This window comes from Sycon ciliatum, chromosome 5 (genome assembly GCF_964019385.1).
Source record: "Sycon ciliatum chromosome 5, ocSycCili1.1, whole genome shotgun sequence".
Lineage (NCBI taxonomy): Eukaryota > Metazoa > Porifera > Calcarea > Leucosolenida > Sycettidae > Sycon > Sycon ciliatum.
This window is the reverse complement of record NC_088647.1, coordinates 31325905-31347193: the sequence shown is the minus strand read 5'-3', so window position 1 is coordinate 31347193 and position 21289 is coordinate 31325905. Positions and strand designations below refer to the sequence as shown.

The 21289-nt window shown below is 48.2% G+C and overlaps 1 protein-coding gene across 1 annotated transcript in view; it reads left to right on the top strand.

The window, feature by feature from the left end:
• The first annotated feature begins 19658 nt into the window (after positions 1-19658).
• The window catches only part of LOC135818334 (progressive ankylosis protein homolog B-like), a 2453-nt gene continuing 822 nt past the window's right edge, over positions 19659-21289 (top strand). The window contains exon 1 of the mRNA XM_065331691.1: positions 19659-21289. This exon is cut by the window's right edge and continues 822 nt beyond it. Within this exon, the coding sequence (XP_065187763.1) occupies positions 19865-21289 (1425 nt within the window). The 5' untranslated portion in view covers positions 19659-19864.

The window sequence follows — 21289 nt, the reverse complement described above, 5'->3', positions numbered from 1 at the left end:
CTCCTACCTCCGAGAGGATGCCAAATTATGCTCCAAATGTTCAACCACCAAATTATGCCAATAATTATGCCGGCATAATCCGCCGGTGCCTATAATGTAGTCTGCAAAAAATTATGTCAGGGTGTCATGAAAGTAGCCCTTTCCCAAAGATGCTCGCCACTTGTTTTCGCAACCTTTTCGTTGTTTAGGAAGAAATCGCAACTTTCTTCATTATCGCGAACAATTTCGCAACTTTTCCGTAACCTTGGCCCCATGGCATGGGGTCGAAATGTCAAGTTATGGACGACATGCTGTACATGTTGGACAAATGCATACTCGCTCATTTATCGCCTGCCTTCAGATTCATTTCAGAGAAATGGTAGATCAACGGTAGCTACGATAATGTGCATTCCCCTTTCCGTGCACTGGAATGATGTAAAACACATGTACATGCAACAGGCTACTGGCACTGTGTACAGTGGTGGTTCACAGCAGGAAGGGGTGTACGAGTTTGCTGTCGCTGCACTGTCTTCTGCTATTTCTGCTCCTTTTTTTGGTGGTTTTGCACAAGAACTCTCCAATTTTAAGTAAGTTGCGAAATTAGCAACTTTTGAGCGTTTTCTGAAATTATGGATGCGATTTCAGCAACTAGCACTTGTTTTGACACGGTTGCGAAAAATTGTGGCATCTTTGGGAAAGGGTTACATGTACATGAAAGCCCACTTTCACAACTCCCTGTTATACAATGTACATGACGACTAGTACGGTAGTAGTACTGTAGCTCAGCCAAGGACTACTATACTGTGTACCTACATGTACATGTATTATTAGTACTTTCTTGAAAGGGACACAGCCGTAGCCCGTAGGAGGGCGACAGTTCACCACGGCGACAGCTGGCAATAGCCCTTTCCCAAAGTTAAAGGTGCTCTTTTAATTCGCACTTAGTGCTTTTCGCGTCCCTCAAAAAATGCTGAAAAAGTGCTCTTTTTTCAGTGAAAACAGGCAAAAGTGCTCTTTTTTCAGTGAAGCATAGCCATGATACACTGTACATGTTCAGATATGAACCCAAGCTGAGAAATGAATACGTACTCTTCCATTTATGGGTCCACGAAAGGCAAAACAGGAAGTAAAGTTCAAAAACCCACTTTTTACAGCATTGTGTACAAGCGTCACCAATTTGTTGCCCCTCAAAAAAGCGGCGTGACAAGGGCCCAAAGGCCCATCGAGCACTCGGAAACTGTGATCACATGCATGAGCAAACATATTTTAGCACTTTTTCAGCTAAAAAAGCTCAAAAAGGGCGATATTCACTAAAAAACGCAGTAAAGGGCGAAAGAAAGGGGCTTTTCCAAAAAGGGCCAAAAGGGCGAAAAAAAGGGCGAGCACCTTTGGGAAAGGGCTAGCTGGCAACCAGGAGGCACGATTAGGCATATGCGGATATAAATACTGGCAGAAATATTGGCAGAATTCGGTACTTTTTCTGGTAAGTTTCATGCATGTTTGGTATGTGGATAAAGAAATGGAGCAGAATTCGAGGAATAGGGCTTGAAAGTGCTACGTCACAGCATAGCAACAATTTCAAAAATTCAAAAACTGGATCCACTTGGATCCAGTTTTTGTATGGATCCAAGCACATTTCAAGCGGTCTTAGTAACTAGACGTCGGCGGATAATGCTCGAAAATCCCACGGATTATGCTTTTCAGTATGCTGGCAATATGCTCTGAAAATCACTAAATTATGCTCAAATTATGCTTCTTGACACTGTGCTCTTTCATGTTTATAATGCCATTAAAATGTATAGAATGTGTACTCGGGATCAAATGTGGACTTCCGGAGAAAACTGCATGGAAGATCTAGTCTCAGCTATGGATAGAAACCAGGATACAGCTACTTCTATATAAAGGTTTTGTCCGACACGCCCTGGAACATGCCACCTCGGCCTGGTCCTATGCCATCACCAAAGCTGAGCTGGCGCGTTTAAATATTTTACAAGCCAGAGTAGCTAGGAAGTATTTGCTACGTAAAAAGGTCAATGTAGATAGACGCGAAACGAAATCCCAGTTAAACGCCCTTTGTGACTTAGAGTCCTTGCACTTTCACAGACAAGATCAGTTCTTGTTACTCTATTTAAATTTATACATATATCTCCAGAACACATCCGACATTTTCACCTTTCATTGTCTTCAAAACCAAGAAGACCAAACAAACTTCACATCAATTATCACGGTAGGCGTTTTTCTTCCCTCTTTTCCAACAAAGCTGCAATGCTATGGAATTGCCTACCGCCTTCTCTTACCTCTATAACCAGCCTCCCGGGATTCAAGCATTCTCTCTATCAGCATTTTCGCCGATATATTCATTACACTGACGGTATCCCAACTCCTTAATCACCAGATTTTGTACGCTTCGATCTATTTCCTTAGCCTATCCTCGATTAACTGCTCCCTCTACATAAAGTTGTCATTTCATTCTTCTTGCAGGAGATCCCCTCGACAGGCTCAAAGCCTTTGGGAAATCCTTAAAGTTAAATATAGAAAAATACAAATACATGTAGGCACTGCAACATCAATACAAGCATAATTATGTATAGAAATAATAGAACTCTGGAAGGTGAACTTTTGACCTTTGACGCCCTAAACATTAGACATCTGTTACATTTACAGTGTAGATCAGGCCCTTTCACGGAGCCGTGCCAGATATATACCGTGGTATGGTACGACTCCCTGCCGAGTCCCGGGTGTAGATCTATTTATAGGAGGATTCCCTTGCCCTTGTAACAAACAACGGACTCTGGGCGGTGAACTTTTGACCTTTGAGGCCCTAGCGGTTTTATGCAGCAGTTATCTGGTTATGCTGAAGGATCAACTAAATTATGCTTGGCAATGCTATTTTTCAGAAAGCCGTGATTATGCTCAAAATTATGCCGGCATTATCCGCCGATGACTAGGTCTTACCCACAGCATGGTGATGCAGCCAGTGAAACTGACTGATTTGGCTACTGGGGGCGGGGTTATAACTGGTGGCGAAATAAAAGTCACACCTGCATGCGACATGAGTGGGTTGCTATGCACCCACATACTTAGGCAATAGCAAAGTCACACCTTAGTGGATCCAAAAATAGAAATCTGATGTCAACTTACTACTCCCTGGCCGTTTTAAAGGGGAAGTTAAGGCAAAAATTAAAATTTCACCAGTTGTAGTCTTCGGGGTGCTGAGTCGAATGGTCTTGGTCCGAGAAAGCTTAGACGCTCCCTTCCTACTTGAATCCCAATCGAACTCGCGCACTTCCACCGAAACTGGGTGACTGCGCCCTACTACATGTAGATGGAGATTTGTATGCAAAATGTCACTAAAAGCGCCGTTTCGTTCTTATAAAAGCACGGATGACCGCGATTGGCCCATATGTTGTAGTCTTTTGGACGCTGAGTCGACTGGTTTTGGTCCGAAAAGGCTGCGATGCAGCGTTCCTCCTTTATTCCCAATCGAACATGGTTGAACAAGTGGTCACGTGCTCCTGGGTGCCCAAATCACCTGGTCACCACGCCAGCAGGCGACAACTTTCACACCAAGGTTCAACTCGAGTTCAACTCGAGCGACAGGACTGCACCCAAAAAAGGTCAAACAGGCTAGTAAGTTGTACCCTGCAGGCACGGTGACCAGGTGACTGGTGTACGCAGGAGCACGTGACCGCTTGTTCAACCATGTTCGATTGGGAATATAGGAGGAACGCTGCATCGCAGCCTTTTCGGACCAAAACCAGTCGACCCAGCGTCCAAAAGACTACAACATATGGGCCAATCGCGGTCATCCGTGCTTTTGTAAGAACGAAACGGCGCTTTTAGTGACATTTTGCATACAAATCCCCATCTAGTAGGGCGCAGTCACCCAGTTTCGGTGGAAGTGCGCGAGTTCGATTGGGATTCAAGTAGGAAGGGAGCGTCTCAGCTTTCTCGGACCAAGACCATTCGACTCAGCACCCCGAAGACTACAACTGGTGAAATTTTAATTTTTGCCTTAACCTTTAAAGGGGAAGTTAAGGCAAAAATTAAAATTTCACCAGTTGTAGTCTTCGGGGTGCTGAGTCGAATGGTCTTGGTCCGAGGAAGCTGAGACGCTCCCTTCCTACTTGAATCCCAATCGAACTCGCGCACTTCCACCGAAACTGGGTGACTGCGCCCAACTGGATGGGGATTTGTATGCAAAATGTCACTAAAAGCGCCATTTCGTTCTTATAAAAGCACGGATGACCGCGATTGGCCCATATGTTGTAGTCTTTTGGACGCTGAGTCGACTGGTTTTGGTCCGAAAAGGCTGCGATGCAGCGTTCCTCCTTTATTCCCAATCGAACATGGTTGAAGAAGCGGTCACGTGGTGCTGGGTGCCCAAATCACCTGGTCACCACGCCAGCAGGTGACAACTTTCACACCAAGGTTCAACTCGATTTCAACTCGAGTGACAGGACTGCACCCAAAAAAGGTCAAACAGGCTAGTAAGTTGTACCCTGTGTAGTATCCCTGCCCGACCAATACGGAAGCAGTACGGAAGTAATACGGAAGCAATACGGAACGACCTTATGTATATTAATTTTAGTGTATCTCCGCATATAAGCGTACGGCGTCTGCTGCATAAAAGCAGCTGCGCTTTTTCTGTTTTAATTAGATTAGATTAGATTGGATAGCAATGAAAGCTAACTCGAAGAATAAGGATTCAGCCTCTAGGTGAGCACCGGAGAGAAAGTTATTTATTTTGCCGCTTCTTCTTTCACTAACGATTATATCTCAGGTGTGTACCTGAAAGTAGAATAAAAGTAATTCTTGTTAATTGCACCGCGCCTACCACTCGGCTACCCATTACATTGCCGTCCTGGGCTTGGCCCTACTTATTAGCTTGCAGCACAGTCAGGGTGCTAGCGTGGATCACCCTTCTCTCCGCACGGCATCCACTGGAGACTCCGATGGCGATTCCAAGCGACCCGCTACCTACATCAAGTATACTACCGGTGGTGCTGGCGAAGCTGATGAGGACGACAACAGGCAGGCTGCTCCCCAAGACAAGGAGGGTATTCCCCAAGACCAGCAGCGTTTGATTTTCGCCGGCACGCAGTTGGCAGACGGCCGAACCCTGAGTGACCACAATAACGTTCAGAAGGAGTCCACTCTTTATTTGGTACTTCGCCTCCGTGGTGGGATGCATATTGTCGTCAACACTCTTCCTGGCTAGACCATCACTCTTTACGTCGCGCCAAGCGATGCTATCGACAACGTGAAGACCACGATTCAAGACGAGGAGGGAGGTTATTTGTCTGACGCCGAGCTAGCCGCTCTGAGTCACCGGCTCAACCAAGATGAAGATAAAACCTGGCTTGCCCTCCGCCATAGCTCCAGCCGCCGCCGTGGTTACTAACGCTGATTCCAGGTATGGCATTTTCTTTCCTGTCTTCCTTCAGTCTCCCTGTTCTCTTCAGTCTTCCTTTATGCGAGTGTGTGAATCCAGTTTAGTTTGGTAGGCGTCTGCTCATGGTGAGCCACGGCTTACCCAGCTAACGTGGGATAATGTGTTTGACAACGCCCCTTATACATGTAGGTATAGTGTATTAAGTTCGGTTTTTGACCTGCGATGTTCCTGGCGGATTGTGCCAGCGTTGTGCAGCAAGAGTGCTGTAGTTTTTCAGGTCCTATTTGGAGGACAGTTCTTTCCCCTTTTTACCCCGAGAGATCGTGTGAACCTGGTGTGCTTCTACTTTATGATTTGTTCTCAGTTCATTTCTTCTGTCTACTCTAAACGTTATCATTTCCGATATAATTTGCCATCTTCCGGTTGACGCTGTGTTCGTAACTCCTCACTAATTTTTTTGAAAATCACGAGGGCGTGATTATCTGTAGGAAGGGAGGGTGTAGTATCCCTGCCCGACCAATACGGAAGCAGTACGGAAGTAATACGGAAGCAATACGGAACGACCTTATGTATATTAATTTTAGTGTATCTCCGCATATAAGCGTACGGCGTCTGCTGCATAAAAGCAGCTGCGCTTTTTCTGTTTTAATTAGATTAGATTAGATTGGATAGCAATGAAAGCTAACTCGAAGAATAAGGATTCAGCCTCTAGGTGAGCACCGGAGAGAAAGTTATTTATTTTGCCGCTTCTTCTTTCACTAACGATTATATCTCAGGTGTGTACCTGAAAGTAGAATAAAAGTAATTCTTGTTAATTGCACCGCGCCTACCACTCGGCTACCCATTACACCCTGCAGGCACGGTGACCAGGCGACTGGTGTGCGCAGGAGCACGTGACCGCTTCTTCAACCATGTTCGATTGGGAATAAAGGAGGAACGCCGCATCGCAGCCTTTTCGGACCAAAACCAGTCGACTCAGCGTCCAAAAGACTACAACATGTATGGGCCAATCGCGGTCATCCATGCTTTTATAAGAACGAAATGGCGCTTTTAGTGACATTTTGCATACAAATCCCCATCTAGTAGGGCGCAGTCACCCAGTTTCGGTGGAAGTGCGCGAGTTCGATTGGGATTCCAGTAGGAAGGGAGCGTCTCAGCTTCCTCGGACCACGACCATTCGACTCAGCACCCCGAAGACTACAACTGGTGAAATTTTAATTTTTGCCTTAACTTCCCCTTTAACGTCATCACTTTCAAGCCCCCCCCCCCTCCGCAATAAAGGTTTGTATGGTTCTGCCTTTCGAGCAGAATCTGCCACCTTTTCGAGCATTATCTGCCAATGCCTTGTCACGAGTCGATCCACGAGCGCGTTGCCAACCCGCGATATTCATGTTAAAACAAAATGGCGTCACGATTTATTGAAAGTGGTATAGTTGGTGGTATGACTATGAGTGTTCAAAACCATTTGAACTTCATACTGTTCGTCTTCTTTTTGACATGCTCTCTTTCCATCGTCCTTAGCTTTTGTTTGTTGTGAGCTGTTTTGGCTTTCTCCTATACCTCTGGGGGATTCCAAGTGATGGTTTTGAGAGGCTGGTGATGGCTGTGAGCGAGAGTTTGCCGATCGGCGTCGTCCTCGCTGTAGCGATGAAAATACTAGTTACTGCGCACCTGGCAGATATCACAACACGTCGGAGCGTCCAGGAGCAAAGGAATCTTGGGTTTTCACTGGAATCTAGTTCCTCCAGCATCGTGTAGCCCACCGTCGGTGAATGGCGGTCCAGAAAGGTCGAACCTGGTCTTCTGCAGCATCTCGCAGTCCTGCGAGGCACACCGTGCACGCCTGCCATGTATTGTACAAATAAAACTCATGCAGTAGTGGACTCTACAGTGATGAGTCTCAGCCTGTATGCTGCAAAAGACACAGGAAATGTGACTGGTGTCTGTACACTCAGTGACTGGACGCCAACACCCCAGTCTTCTCCTGCAGGATCTGTTTGACATTGACATTATGCAGTAGGTCGGCATTGACCTGGATTGGCAGCTATCGTAATAGTATCTGCCTGGTTGGATGTAGCAGGTTGGTGTTTGCTCGTCGTCCAGTCCGGAATTTTCTTGTAACTCACGGTGGAGTACGCGCAGGGTTTGTGATCATCCCTGTTCACTTCAATATTATCAAACACAACGTTCCCTTTGTCACTCATCTTATCCTGAGTACTGAATTTGCTGACAATATTGCACCACACTTGTCACAACCTACCGCCACTGCTGGCGGTGGCGACTGGTTCGTGAATGGCGGTGACCAGGCTGACTGACTAGCTTCGAGACAGCGGCCTCGTTGTCAACCCCGCGGCAGCCTAAAGGTTGATTTTATCGGTCCAGCCTCGGCGCCATGTTGACGATGCCCTAGTGACTGTGTGTCATGGATTGCCTTGCCATCAGCGGTCATTGCCGTCCACCTTGGTGCAGCCCTCAACAACTGGCTCAGCCCATGGGAGTCTCAAGTGGACAAAGTTGTTGCCAAAGTAGCTCAGAAGATTGGTGCATCGTGGTGTAGGTGAGCACATAACTAGGACTTCCCAGCGCCTATTTGTCCAGGCTGCGATACTATGTGACATGCTGTACTGCACATTCTTTTCAGCACTGCAAGGCCGGCAGCTGGACCGACTGCAGGGGCCGCGCACATGTAGGCCGCCTGTTGCCAGTGCAGCATTCTGGAACGTTCCTTCCTTCTGAGATCCGTGGAATAATAACTTTCTCTGCTTCAAAGCAAGTTGCTTACCTTTCTGTTGTGCTCCCAGTGTCCTTACAACAATAACCTACAGCAATGTTTTATTTTCCTTTCCATTCCCCAACTAATGAATACTACAATGTTGATTCTATTTCTGAATACTTTAGTGTGTGCCTGCGCACGCACGTGTGTGTGTGTGTGTATACCTCACTCGCCACTCGAAGTTCTGTTCCCCATCACTGGAACACTGCCTGTTCTTTCAGGACCTGCCATCATCTGCGGATGGGCATTCAATGATTGTATTGTGTGTGTGTGTGTGTGTGTGTGTGTGTGTTTCATTCAGAATCAGATCCGCTATCGTTGCTATAAGAGAAAATCTGTGGGTTCACATCCAGTGCATTTGTAGATTTGCGTGCTTTTCTCGCCACGGGCGCATACATGGGACATTGTGTGTGTGTGTGTGTGTGTGTGTGTGTGTGTGTGTGTGTGTGTGTGCGTCTGTGTGTATGGGAATATTGTCTGTATCGGCTTTCGGTACTAATGTTCAGGTCTGTGCTTGCATGTGTGAACATGAAATTGTTCGGTTCTGTGCATGCTATTGCTATGTTGTATATTATTGTATGTATGTGTGCATTTCCACGAACAGTGTAGATGAGCGTGGAGAGTGCATTCATCCCTTATCAACCACTTCCCCTTGGGCTTACGAGAGTTTTTTCTGCGTACATCTCATTTCTGTTTGTTTCTCTCTCAGTGATACTGTATTGATGCCGGTACCTGTACCTCGATGTGTTCCTCTATCTGCAGTCGCCTTTAACCTTCGGTCAAGTTAAAGGGGAAGTTAAGGCAAAAATCAAAATTTCACCAGTTGTAGTCTTCGGGGTGCTGAGTCGAATGGTCTTGGTCCGAGGAAGCTGAGACGCCCCCTTCCTACTTGAATCCCAATCGAACTCGCGCACTTCCACCGAAACTGGGTGACTGCGCCCTACTAGATGGGGATTTGTATGCAAAATGTCACTAAAAGCGCCATTTCGTTCTTATAAAAGCACGGATGACCGCGATCGGCCCATATGTTGTAGTCTTTTGGACGCTGAGTCGACTGGTTTTGGTCCGAAAAGGCTGCGATGCAGCGTTCCTCCTTTATTCCCAATCGAACATGGTTGAAGAAGCGGTCACGTGGTCCTGGTTGCCCAAATCACCTGGTCACCACGCCAGCAGGCGACAACTTTCACACCAAGGTTCAACTGGAGTTCAACTCGAGTGACAGGACTGCACCCAAAAAAGGTCAAACAGGCTAGTAAGTTGTACCCTGCAGGCACGGTGACCAGGTGACTGGTGTACGCAGGAGCACGTGACCGCTTCTTCAACCATGTTCGATTGGGAATAAAGGAGGAACGCTGCATCGCAGCCTTTTCGGACCAAAACCAGTCGACTCAGCGTCCAAAAGACTACAACATATGGGCCAATCGCGGTCATCCGTGCTTTTATAAGAACGAAATGGCGCTTTTAGTGACATTTTGCATACAAATCCCCATCTAGTAGGGCGCAGTCACCCAGTTTCGGTGGAAGTGCGCGAGTTCGATTGGGATTCAAGTAGGAAGGGAGCGTCTCAGCTTCCTCGGACCACGATCATTCGACTCAGCACCCCGAAGACTACAACTGGTGAAATTTTAATTTTTGCCTTAACTTCCCCTTTAACGTGTATTGTGCTCTATTTATCGTACGAATCAAAATAAACAAGTCGTGCTAGAGTGACGACATGTGCGTGTAGTGGGGTTGATGCAATGGGACGTTATAATTAGGTGGAACAGAACACACATTGGGCAGATTGATTGGGCATCATTGATTGTGCTCAGTCTAAACAGTGAACATAATAATTATCTCCAGCGACAGACTGTAGCGGTTTGCCTCCAATAGGTAGCTGGCACTAGTCGCTAGTGCTTGTTTGACAGGTGCCGCCAGAACCCCTGTTGTGTCATGCTATAGATGCACATGCCCTATTCTGGGACATACTGAGGTACTTTGATTTTGTTGACTGCATGTAGACAGCATCCAATAGTAGTACTCGTAGACCTTGGCTCTTTGTAGGTCAACCAACATCGCATGGATCGATCGGTGACTATGCACTTGGAGGTTGGAATAACTCGCGCTGAACAGATCTTGCCATTGCCCAGGGAGTGAACTCGCTTACTCGACTATCCCGGTTTTAGTTAACCAGCATGAGTGGTGCAATTTGTCCATACCATGTTGCGAGCTCACAGTTGTTTGGGCAGGTTTTGAGCTGCACCACGAAACAAAGCGAAATAACGGCGTGACTGTAGAGCAAGGAAGCGGCGAGACGGCACTTCCAGGACGAGACAGGCAGTAGAGATGTGTTCACAGCACGAGCAACCTCTCAAACCCTGCCGGTACTCCACAGTTACAAGAAAATGTCGGACTGGACGACGCGCCAATGCAAACCTGCTACATCCACCCAGGCAGATAGCTGCCAAACCAGGCCAATGTCGACCCACTGCATACCGGTATGTCAATGTCAAACAGATCCTGCAGGAGAAGACTGGGATGATATTGGCGTCCAGTGTACGGACACCAGTCACATTTCCTGCGTCTTTTGCAGCATACAGGATAGACTCATCACTATAAAGTCCACTACTTCGTGATTTTTATTTGTAGAATACATGACAGGTGTATTCAGTGTGCCTCGCAGGACTGCGAGATGCTGCAGAAGACCAGGTTCGACCTTTCTGGACCGCCATTCACCGACGGTGGGCTACACGATGCTGGAGGAACAAGATTCCAGTGAAAACCCAAGATTCCTTTGCTCCTGGACGCTCCGACGTGTTGTGATATCTGCCAGGTGCGCAGTAACTAGTATTTTCATCGCTATAGCGAGGACGACGCCGATCGGCAAACTCTCGCTCACAGCCATCACCAGCCTCTCAAAACCATCACTTGGCATCCCCCAGAGGTATAGGAGAAAGCCAAAACAGCTCTCAACAAACAAAAGCTAAGGACGATGGAAAGAGAGCATGTCAAAAAGAAGACGAACAGTATGAAGTTCAAATGGGTTTGAACACTCGTACCACCAACTATACCACTTTCAATAAATCGTGACGCCATTTTACGGTCCACTCACGATCTTGCGGCAGGGATAATACGGGAGCTCGAGTCGAGTGCGGAGACACTTCGCCGTGACCATGGTAACCCACATCTAGCTCTCACCGATTTTTGGCTGGAGAACGCGAAAAAAACATTTTAAATTTTTCCAATGTTTCGGACATCAAGAAATAGAATAATCGATCCTGACTGTCTGTGCATTTGTTCACGATCATGGAGAAGAAGCCCGCTTTAGGAAAGCAGTAGGTGCGCTGCTCTTGATTTAGCTGGCACTTGGCAGCGTGCTCATGGTGCTGTGCACCGGAGTAGGGGGCGATCATGATCCGCTGGTACCAGGTATTGGCGCTTGATGCGCTCCGATGGGAGCTGCAACGACGTTTAGCAACATTGGTAGATGATATTTTGGACCACCTCATTGACAATGGCATTATGAGAAGTGACGATATAGCGTACACTAGAATACGCGGCAGCCAACCGTTCAGCAGTGACGGAGTAGACGAGTTGCTGAAGTTTCTGATCACCGCCGGCGCGGGACGGGAATCTGCGGAGGGAACGTTTAGCGTGTTCTGTGCGATTCTAAGAGAAAGAGTGGGTTTAGCGCACCTGGCTGAGTCGTTGCAGCAGCAGGCAAAGAAATGTGAGGAGACGATGCTTGAGGGGGACGAGGACAAGTGTGATTTAGTCCGCTCCATGGAGAGCCTGGAAGAGCTAGTTGAGCGAAAGGTAGCAGAATCGCAAGTCCAAACGCAGGTCAATGTAAATCGCCCCGTGCAAACATGTTTGCAGATACTGGCGAGTCATCTAAGCAGTAAAAGCGAATATCTTTGCAGCACGATGGATGATGGAAGCGATTTGTCATGCTTGATGTCAGACATTAGGAGTTGTTTTGTGCCACTGCAGGCCATGAGTGAGAAGGATGCCATGCGTGTGACATACCAACACCATCGTAGACACAGCATGGCCACAGCTTTGCAGCAGAAACAACACGCACTGGGAGTGAGCGGCAGTGGTGGTAGGAGTCGAGTACGCATACAGAATGAAGATGCAGACGTTGATGGTGGGAAAGAGTTTGTGCTGGAAACCGCGGTACAATTGCTGACCGGTGAAGCAGCTCAGGCAACGGCATTGAATCGCGGTGCGTGTGCAGGTCGCACTGCTGCTGCTGCTGCTGCTGATGATGATGATGCTGCTGCTGCTGCTGCTGCTGCTGCTGCTGATGCTGCTGCTGCTGCTGCCACTGATAAAAGTGATGATAGCGGAGTCAAGCTAGAAACCAGCTGTATGGTAATCGGCGGAGCTGGTCAAGGGAAGACAACCTTCTGTAAACGTGTCATTGCCGAAGTGACGGACGCAATGTCAGGGCCCCTGGCAAAATTCAAGTTTGTCTTCTACATCCCATGCCGAAATTTGGAACGAGTCCGGAGCGAGAGCTGGATTGAACTACTTGGCCTGGATGCGGCATCCATGGATTTGAATGGAGAGGAGCAGAGATCAGTTCTCCGGCATCTGCAAACTCATTCAGAGAACGTGCTGGTCATCTTGGATGGTATTGATGAAGCCGGTGGTGACGGATTGTTACTGCAATCGGCAGCAAAGGCATTGGTGAAACGCTCCGCCAGTCATCTCTTGAATGCTACTGTCGTTATCACAAGCCGGCCTTGCCAAGGAGCATACGATCTGGTGCAAGCTTGCAAGCTACGCTACCGACTAAGGGGATTCAGTGAATCTCAGTTGCACGAGTTTTGTATTCAGCAGCTTGGTGAAGTCGAGGGCTCACATTGCGTCGAACTCCTGTCTCAACCAGGCAATCGTCTTTTGAAGGAAGCCATCCGAAAGACGCCGCTCCTGTGTGCACTTCTTTGCCAGCAGTACGCCATCACTGAATCCATACCGGCAAGCATTACTCTCTTCTACACTGAATTTGTGTGCTCGGCAGTTGCTAAGCTGGAGACAAGACGACGCAAGAGCTTCGGCAAAGTCCGGCTTACCCGCGACGTCTCAAGTAATTTGTGCGGGGGGCGCCAATTCCACTGCGGTGAGCTCGTCACCATCGAAACAGCCATCCAGCACCTCCTGGAGAACAGCATCGACTTGCTATGCAATGCAACGGATGAAGAATGTGATCGTGCTGCTGTCGACGTTGTTCGTGCTCTGCACAATCTCGGCACACTTTGCCTGGATGGTCTTCAGCAAGGAGTGGCTGCGTTCCCGTCTTCCCGTCTTTCGCAGCAAGATCTGGACGTCTGCCTGGATCTTGGCCTCGTAGTGTGCGTCGGATCTGGCCACTCACGTGTGCGGTCAACAGAGCGCATATCCCTCGTGCACTTGACCATACAGGAATGGTGCGCATCCAGAGCTCTAGTTTCGTTAGGCAGCTGTGTGGACACTCTTCGTGATTGTGTCTATGGCGTCGGTATGGACGAAAGCCGCTTCGTATTTTGGCGATTTGTCTTTGGGCAACTCCAGCCAGACCGATTGTGTCCTGCTTTGGATACGATACAGTCTGTCGTAACCAGTGCTGGTGGCAAGGTGAGCAAGAAGACGTTCTTGTTCATGATGCGTGCTGTTCTGGAGAACATGCTCTCCCTGCATCCGTCTGCCGCTTTCACTACTGATGATCTCCTGCATACTGATATTCCCAGCCTGGGTGTGTATCAATCAGCTGCAAGGATGCTAACAGCAGACGGCATAAATCTTTATGGCGCTCAACTGGACACTGTCGATGTCATGGCAGTATGCAATATTCTTCGACTAATTGATAACACACCATCGCTGGATGTCTCCAGCTGTTACCTCTCCCGTGAACATGCAATCATGTTGTTGCCTGGAGTTTTGAAGGCCACCAAAGTCGATCTAAGCACCAGTCAACTCAGCGGCTTGCCACTGGAGATCCTGGCAACACTGCTGACCAAGTCACCCCAAGGACATGTGAAGGAGCTGCGGCTGCGTTACATATCCTGGGACAATGCTGTACAAGATGGTGTATCACTTGCTAGATGTGCACGATGTGCTACTCTGTCAAAATTGGACTTGTTCGGAAGCAGAGCAGCAATGGCTGTCTGGCTAGCGTCCTTCTCAAGCCACATGATGCCTACTCAGCAGCTCACCCAATTGAACATTGGCCTATGTGGCCTGAAGAGTGGATGTGGCCCGGATTTGAGTGCTCTGCTCAGCAAGATACCTAGCCTGACACATATCTGGCTACACAGCAATTCATTGTCGAATGCCGATGTTAAGTACATCCTAGCTGCTTTACACTCTAACCGAAACATCGATATCATCGATCTTCATGACAATGATCTGGATGATGAGCTTCTACCCAGCATTCTTCTCTTCCTTCAAGCTCGACGCAGTGCTGCTCTTGACGGTGCTGACAAGGACAGCGATACTGATCACCAGCCTGTACTACTACCTACAGTCAAAGTCTACCTGAATGGAAACCACATCACAACCAAAGTGCTTGAGGAGATTGCCAGGTCGGGTCATTGTGGAAATGACTGTTTCATGACCACCAGTCACTATGTGAGTGGTCCGGCTGTTAGATCATGGTCAATACAGGACCTAGTGCGACAGCATAACAGTAAACTGCGCGGCATGCTGCAAGACAGTATGATGCCATCGCTCGGTGAATACCTGGCTACTAGCAATGCCTTGCGTCTTCTTGATATCAGTTCATGTAGACTAACTGACACAGGTGCAACAGCTCTGGCTGAGTCTGGACTTGCGCACAATACATCCCTGCAATTTATTACTCTGAGAAGGAACCAGATCCAAGTGGCTGGTGTGATTCCGATAATGAGCTCAGTATCGTCATCCCGTTCAGCCGTTCGTGCTGTGGACCTTTCATGGAATCCAATATTTGACAACTTCGACACTAGCCATGCCCTATGCCAACGCCTACTGCAAAGTCTTGGAACCTGTCGACAACTACGCTATCTGTCCCTGTCCAAGACTGGTTTATCTGATGAAATTGGTATCCACATTTTCCAGTCTCTCAAGCAACACAGATGCATCATGTGGATAAATTTGGCTGGAAACCAAGCCAGCGATGGCACAGCACATGCGCTGGCTGATATGAAGATGATCAACGCCAGCTTGCAGCTCGTCAGCCTTGAGCATAACAAGATCAGCAATGTCGGCATCCTCTGTTTGCTACAGTCTCGCGACATCATGGCCATGGAGAAGATCCACCTGTACTCTAACCCATGCTCGGTGAGTGCATTCCGACCACCGCTGTACAATTCAAAAGGTGTTTTTACATCACAGGATATTCTGGACTATGTCTCCGACTAAATGTCCTGTGCCCCATATGGAATGTGAGACTAACATTATAGGTGTTGTTCTAGCAGTGGACATATTCATATGCCTCTCCTTCCAGGTCGGTAGCAGTCTCGAATCTGTCGATCTTTTTACAAGAGCCTAGAATTCTTTGCTCTCTCGCTCAGTCACTCTGTTTCTTTCCATTTATTTCTCTCCCTATCTCTCCTTCTGTCTCTGTCTCTCTGTCTTTCCTTCTGTCTCTTTCTGTCCATCTGTCTGTCTCTCTTACCCCCCCCCCCCCACAAAATGTGTGTGTACATGCACGCCGCGCGCACACGCACACGCATGTGTACACAAACACACACACGCAGTGCCGCAACGTTTCCAATAGCAAAACCGTTTCTCTCCAATTGATATGATAATTTGGAATGACGTAATGTCTCTGTGATTCGCCGTTGAATCCACACAGGGGCAAAATACTACTCCAGGACTGAGTGTAATGACCTTTTTTAGTCTTGCGAGCTACTGTTTACATTCTAACTGGACTTTTCAACACACTTGCCAGTGAATGATGTGCCTTACAGTCCTGCAAAATTTGTTTTAAACTGAAGATGCATCTCCTTATAATGCATGTGTTATTATTTTCAATATTACGGAACACTTGACTCGCACGGCCTTGACACCGATGTGTTTCGGGATTATGACGATTTTCTGGCTGTGCGCAACCAGTCGTTTTCCAGCTTTCAATATTACTGAAGTAAGAATTATCTTTACGGACGATGACAACTCTTGCGTCGTTTCTTTCTGGAAATTCATTTCGTACTGTTCTACTTCGCCTTCTGCTTGAACTCTTGGACAGTTTTTGAGAAATTCATTTCGTACTGTTACATTTTGCCTCCTACGATTGTACTTGGCTGTCGTCTCTTGATCATGTGCGTTTGTTCTTGTGAACATCCCTTTTGTGGGGGGGGGGGGGGGGAGGTGTGAGTGCGACACATGGCAGAGGACTGGCTCGCCTGGACTTGGTACCACTCAGTGATAGGCGATTCAGACTACGGCCAAAATCACGTGTAAACTTGAATGTCCATGGTGATGCAGTCGTGTTTTAAAATTTTATGCACGATCCCTGATCAAAAACGTCTGAGTCGTAGAAACGTGGTCACAGTTGGCCATCGTCTGAATCGCCTATAAGGCTCTGCCTACATGATTTGTGTCTGATACCATGGTACCAGTACTAGTACATGTGTACAATCATCTGTACATGTGGGTGCCATCTGAGTGAGTTTTAGTGGAAATATTGCTACTCTTGTTTCCCAGTTTTCAGTGTAGAAACAGTGACGTCATATACCGGATCTCTGGCTCTTTCCATTGAAACGCATTGTGATCCAGAGTCACTGTGACATTTCAAAGTTATGCATGGGCAGTACACGGTCCCGGACTGGCCAACGTTTTTTGTTACACTGAACCTCTTGGTAGTACAGAGCTGCCCAATGAAATCCAGTCACAGCGTCACTCAAGTACGCGCCGCCGGGCGTTGCGCAGCCCTAGACCTGTACTGCGAACACCCGGGGCTGCAAAATGGTGCAAGGCGCAAACTTGAGTAACACGACTGGATTTCATTGAGCAGGACTGTGCATGACATGTACATGCAGTACTAGTATGCGGGCATGGCAACTGATTCAAGGACCATGAAACATGTTATCGCTACATGTAACTCTCTTTAGCCATATAAAGATCAGTCTATTCTTGTTATTCTTTCATTCAACATCATAATGCCTCCACTGATGAGCACAGGAGGAGCGAAACAGCTGTCTGGAGGGTCTTTGTCAATATCAATCTACATGTATATACCGGAATTGTCCTCGCTGTGGTGATGGTGATGTGAGTGCAGAGTTTGGATCGGCCAAGAGCGCAATGTGGTGGTATGGTGTATTGGATTCCATAATGGCCGGGTTGTCGCTCCTTCTTCTCAATTTTGTAACTCTCTTGTTTGTATTTCTAGTGTGATGGGGAGTAGGAAAAGTCCGATTTTGCCAGTGAAGCTTCGATATTTTGCCGCAAAAAATTTGCTGGCTCATCCTCGATATTTTGCGTTCATTTTGCCAGCCAACTCGATATTTTGCTCCCTTTTTGCTCCAAAATTTGTGCCACGTGTGGGAAAACTGACCGAAAGTGGGTCACGTGTTGGCAAAAATGAGAAAAAGTGAGTTACGTGTTGATAAAACCAGGGAGTAGTACAATTGTACTACTCCCTGTATTGTACTACTCCCTGGATAAAACTGTGCAAAAATGAGTCACATGCACCATAAGTGTAAAACCCCAATTTCCAGCGAACACACCGATATTTTGCTCCGCTTTGCCAGCAATTTCACTTTCAAAATTCTTCGATTGCTAGCAGAATTGCTAGCAAAATCGGGCTATGCCTAATGGGGAGAATTAAAAATCATGTGGCCATACACTGTTTAAAAAAACATTTAAATTTGTTTAATAGTCAACAAACTTTTGTGACACTACTAGACCACACAGCTGTTTGCAAACTGAGAAATCTGCAAGGGCTATCACAAGTCCATGCGGCCATGCAGGTACAGATGTACATGTACATGTATGACTCATCACTGGGTGGTGAGAACCGCATCGTCGGCCCGGCTGAAGCTCCAGACGCCGGTGAGTTAAACCGTGGCAGTTCTGCCGGCAGCTTGTTCTCATGGTTCATGGGGCCAGGAAGCAATTGAAGATGTGTATTATACTATAACGTTACATAGACCGGTACATAACAAGTTTTAACAATCCAGACTGCGAGAGTAACCGGTAACGCCGTTGCACTGATAAAACGTTCTGCCTACCGGCATGTAATTGTTTCTACACTGACTGTCTTATGTAAAGTTCAAAATGGGAACATAATTTTATTTCATGTATCAACAAGAGTGCATAAACATGTCTGGCACAAGTGTTAGTTATGGACTCTTGGTATCAACAATTTTACATTGAAGAATGGTTTCTCTAAGAGTACGTGTTTTTGAAAATTCAAAGATTCTTTACTTACTTTTAACATGACCACACACCATGCACACTGTCCTTGGCGACTCCTGGCTACGCCACGCAAGCTGATTCTCTCCACACCCAGGAGGGCATCTGCCATCATCGCTGATGATATGAAATAATTATTTGGGGGAACTTTAACCCCTTTAGCGCGAGCGTCGTACTAGTACGACGCACATGAGTTGCATGCCCCACGGCCGTCGTACTAGTACGACGCGCGCTGTACACTGTACACTGAACCTGCATCTCATAGTCGTGGGGTCCGTGTTGAGTCCATAGTGACTTGTTCAAACTATCGTAACTCACTCAATACTTGGTCGATTCTCACAATCGAAACATGTATCTGCAAGAGAAAACTCTCAGCTGGCGATAGAAACAATCGCCGAAGCGATGCGACCACCGGTTGTTGAGATATGCGACTCGACACGGCAAATTTCAACTCGATTTTTTTGCGATTTTTTTGCGCAGTCTGCAGAACGCGTATTTTCCATCATGGATCATTTGTGCGCTACCTGCTGCCATGGAAACAAGATTCAAATGATGGTAGTGGATCCCGTGAGTCCTCACAAAAAATTTGAGCTCGATACGAGCAAGGAGACCGAAATGGCAGCTGAATATTTGAGCTTGGTTAGTCTTGGCCGTGCTCAAGTCTGTCGAGCGCGTGGATGAAGTTTGCCAGACTGTAGCACGGGGTTTTGGTTTCGCTCCGAGCTAGGTTTGACACCAGTTTGTCACTCGTCTCAAGACCTTTCCAGGAAGCTCAAGATCGTGGAATTCGTCCAAGGGAAGGTAAAGTTATCGATCCTTGAGCAGCTAGTACTTTCATGGGAAAATGCGACTTTTACAGGTGTTGTCGCGTGGGGCGCGCTCAGGTAGCGTCGTGCTAAAGAGGTTAACTATACCTACTTGAATATGGGAAGATGACGAGGCCGAGGCCTTCCTACGCCGCCTTGGCTTACAAGTAGGCCACCTTACGTATTTGGGTCTACGTTGACGTCATCGGAGTTTCAAAGACTTTAAAAGTAAGTTCTCAAAATATCATCAATCAAAGAAGCAAAAATATTCCCCATTCAAACTCAATGCTATTATTATTATTATTATTATTATTATTATTATTATTCTTTCTTCCTTGTTTCCCCCCTGTCATGTCAGGGCTTCCACTACAATAATATTATAGCACTACAATTGTAGCTGTGGGAATGGCTGTAGCAAGCACTAGACGCTCAGATCAATTTTAGACTGGAGATGAACTCGTAGTCGTACTGCAGTCAGAAACTCCAATAAAGCGTTACGAGTATGAAGAGTACTGCATACAGTCAGTTCATACCTGTTTTTGCTGGCTGAAAATGCAGACGCAGACGCTGCGTGGAGACTTCGCTCAATTGGGTCGCTTCCTGGCTCCCATTGCATTTACCAACATTGCGAAGGATGTCGGGCAGCAAGTGCTCAATCGTAGTGTGGCGAGGGGCACCAATGCAGTGACGACTCTGGCCGGCTTCGGACTGGCCTACACGCTGGTGAAGCTGTTCACGAATTCGCTGGGCGAGTTTAAGAACGTCGGCCTTGTCCTGGTGACAGACCATGCGTCCAGGAGACGATCGCTGATTATTTTACTGCTGTGTGGGTGCGTGACGGCAGTGCTGCTGGCCTTGCTGGGTGCCACCAAGCTCGGTGTTCTGTTCGTGGAGGACTTGCATGGCGTGAACGCCGCAACCGGCAAGGCAGCGTATCTGTCGTTCGTCAGCATGTGTGCGTTCCCGCTGCTGGACAGCATAGCCAACCTGCACAGCGGCTGCCTGCTGCGTGTCAAGTGCAGCGGGTTCGTCGGCATGGCGTCCATGGCCGACATGGGCCTGCAGATCGTCACGGTGACCGTGCTGCTGCACACGTCTCTGCTGTGCAGCCAACCGCTGGCGATCCCGCTGATTGCACTGCACGCTGGCGTGGTGGTGCGGCTCGCCATGGTCGTGTTTGGGTATTTCTATTTCGTGCACTCGACGCTCGGCAGTGGCCGGCCGGACGACGGTGTATCGGCTAACAGCCCGGGCTATGCCCGCATCCTGCGCTTCTTCTGGCCGCTGGCGCTCGTCAAGGCAATGCAGAGCATCAGCCGGCCAATCGTCAACCTGCTGTGTGCCCGCTCCAGCGGACTCAGCAAGGAGGCAGCGGATCGCACAGTGGCGGTGCTGTCGCTGACGTTTCCCATCGGCCACCTGCCGTACGGATGGCTGAACGAAACCCGAGCTCTGGCGCCGACGTTCCGTCGTAAGCGAGCGGAGAACGGTAGTGGCGCTGGTGGCGCCAGCGTGAGGAAGATGCCCTCGCGGAGCATCTCGCTGTTCATGCTCCTCTGCCTGGCCATCAGCATTGGCATGATGTTCGTCTTGTTTTGGATTCCCGGCGTGGCGGTGGCCATGCTCAAGAGCGTCAACGGCGTGTCGGACGACTTGGCAAGCGCCTCCGTCGTGCCGTTGCGCATTTTCACGTTCTTTGGCGTGGCGGTGGCCGTGCGGTCGCACTACACGGGCTGGCTCATGCTGCACGAGCGTACCAAGGCCGTAGCGCCCTCAGCGCCCACGCGTGTCGCCGTCATCGTGGCCATGCTCTTTATCCTGCCGGCGGTGGGCGTGCGTGGAGCGACGATGGGCATTGCGGCACTGCTGACTGGCTTTCTGGTCGAGGCGCTGCTGGTGGTGGTGGCCGCCGTCTGGGTGCGCCGTAAGCTGCGGCGGCTGCGGCTGTCTCCCCGCGCTGATACGGCTAGCGGTAGT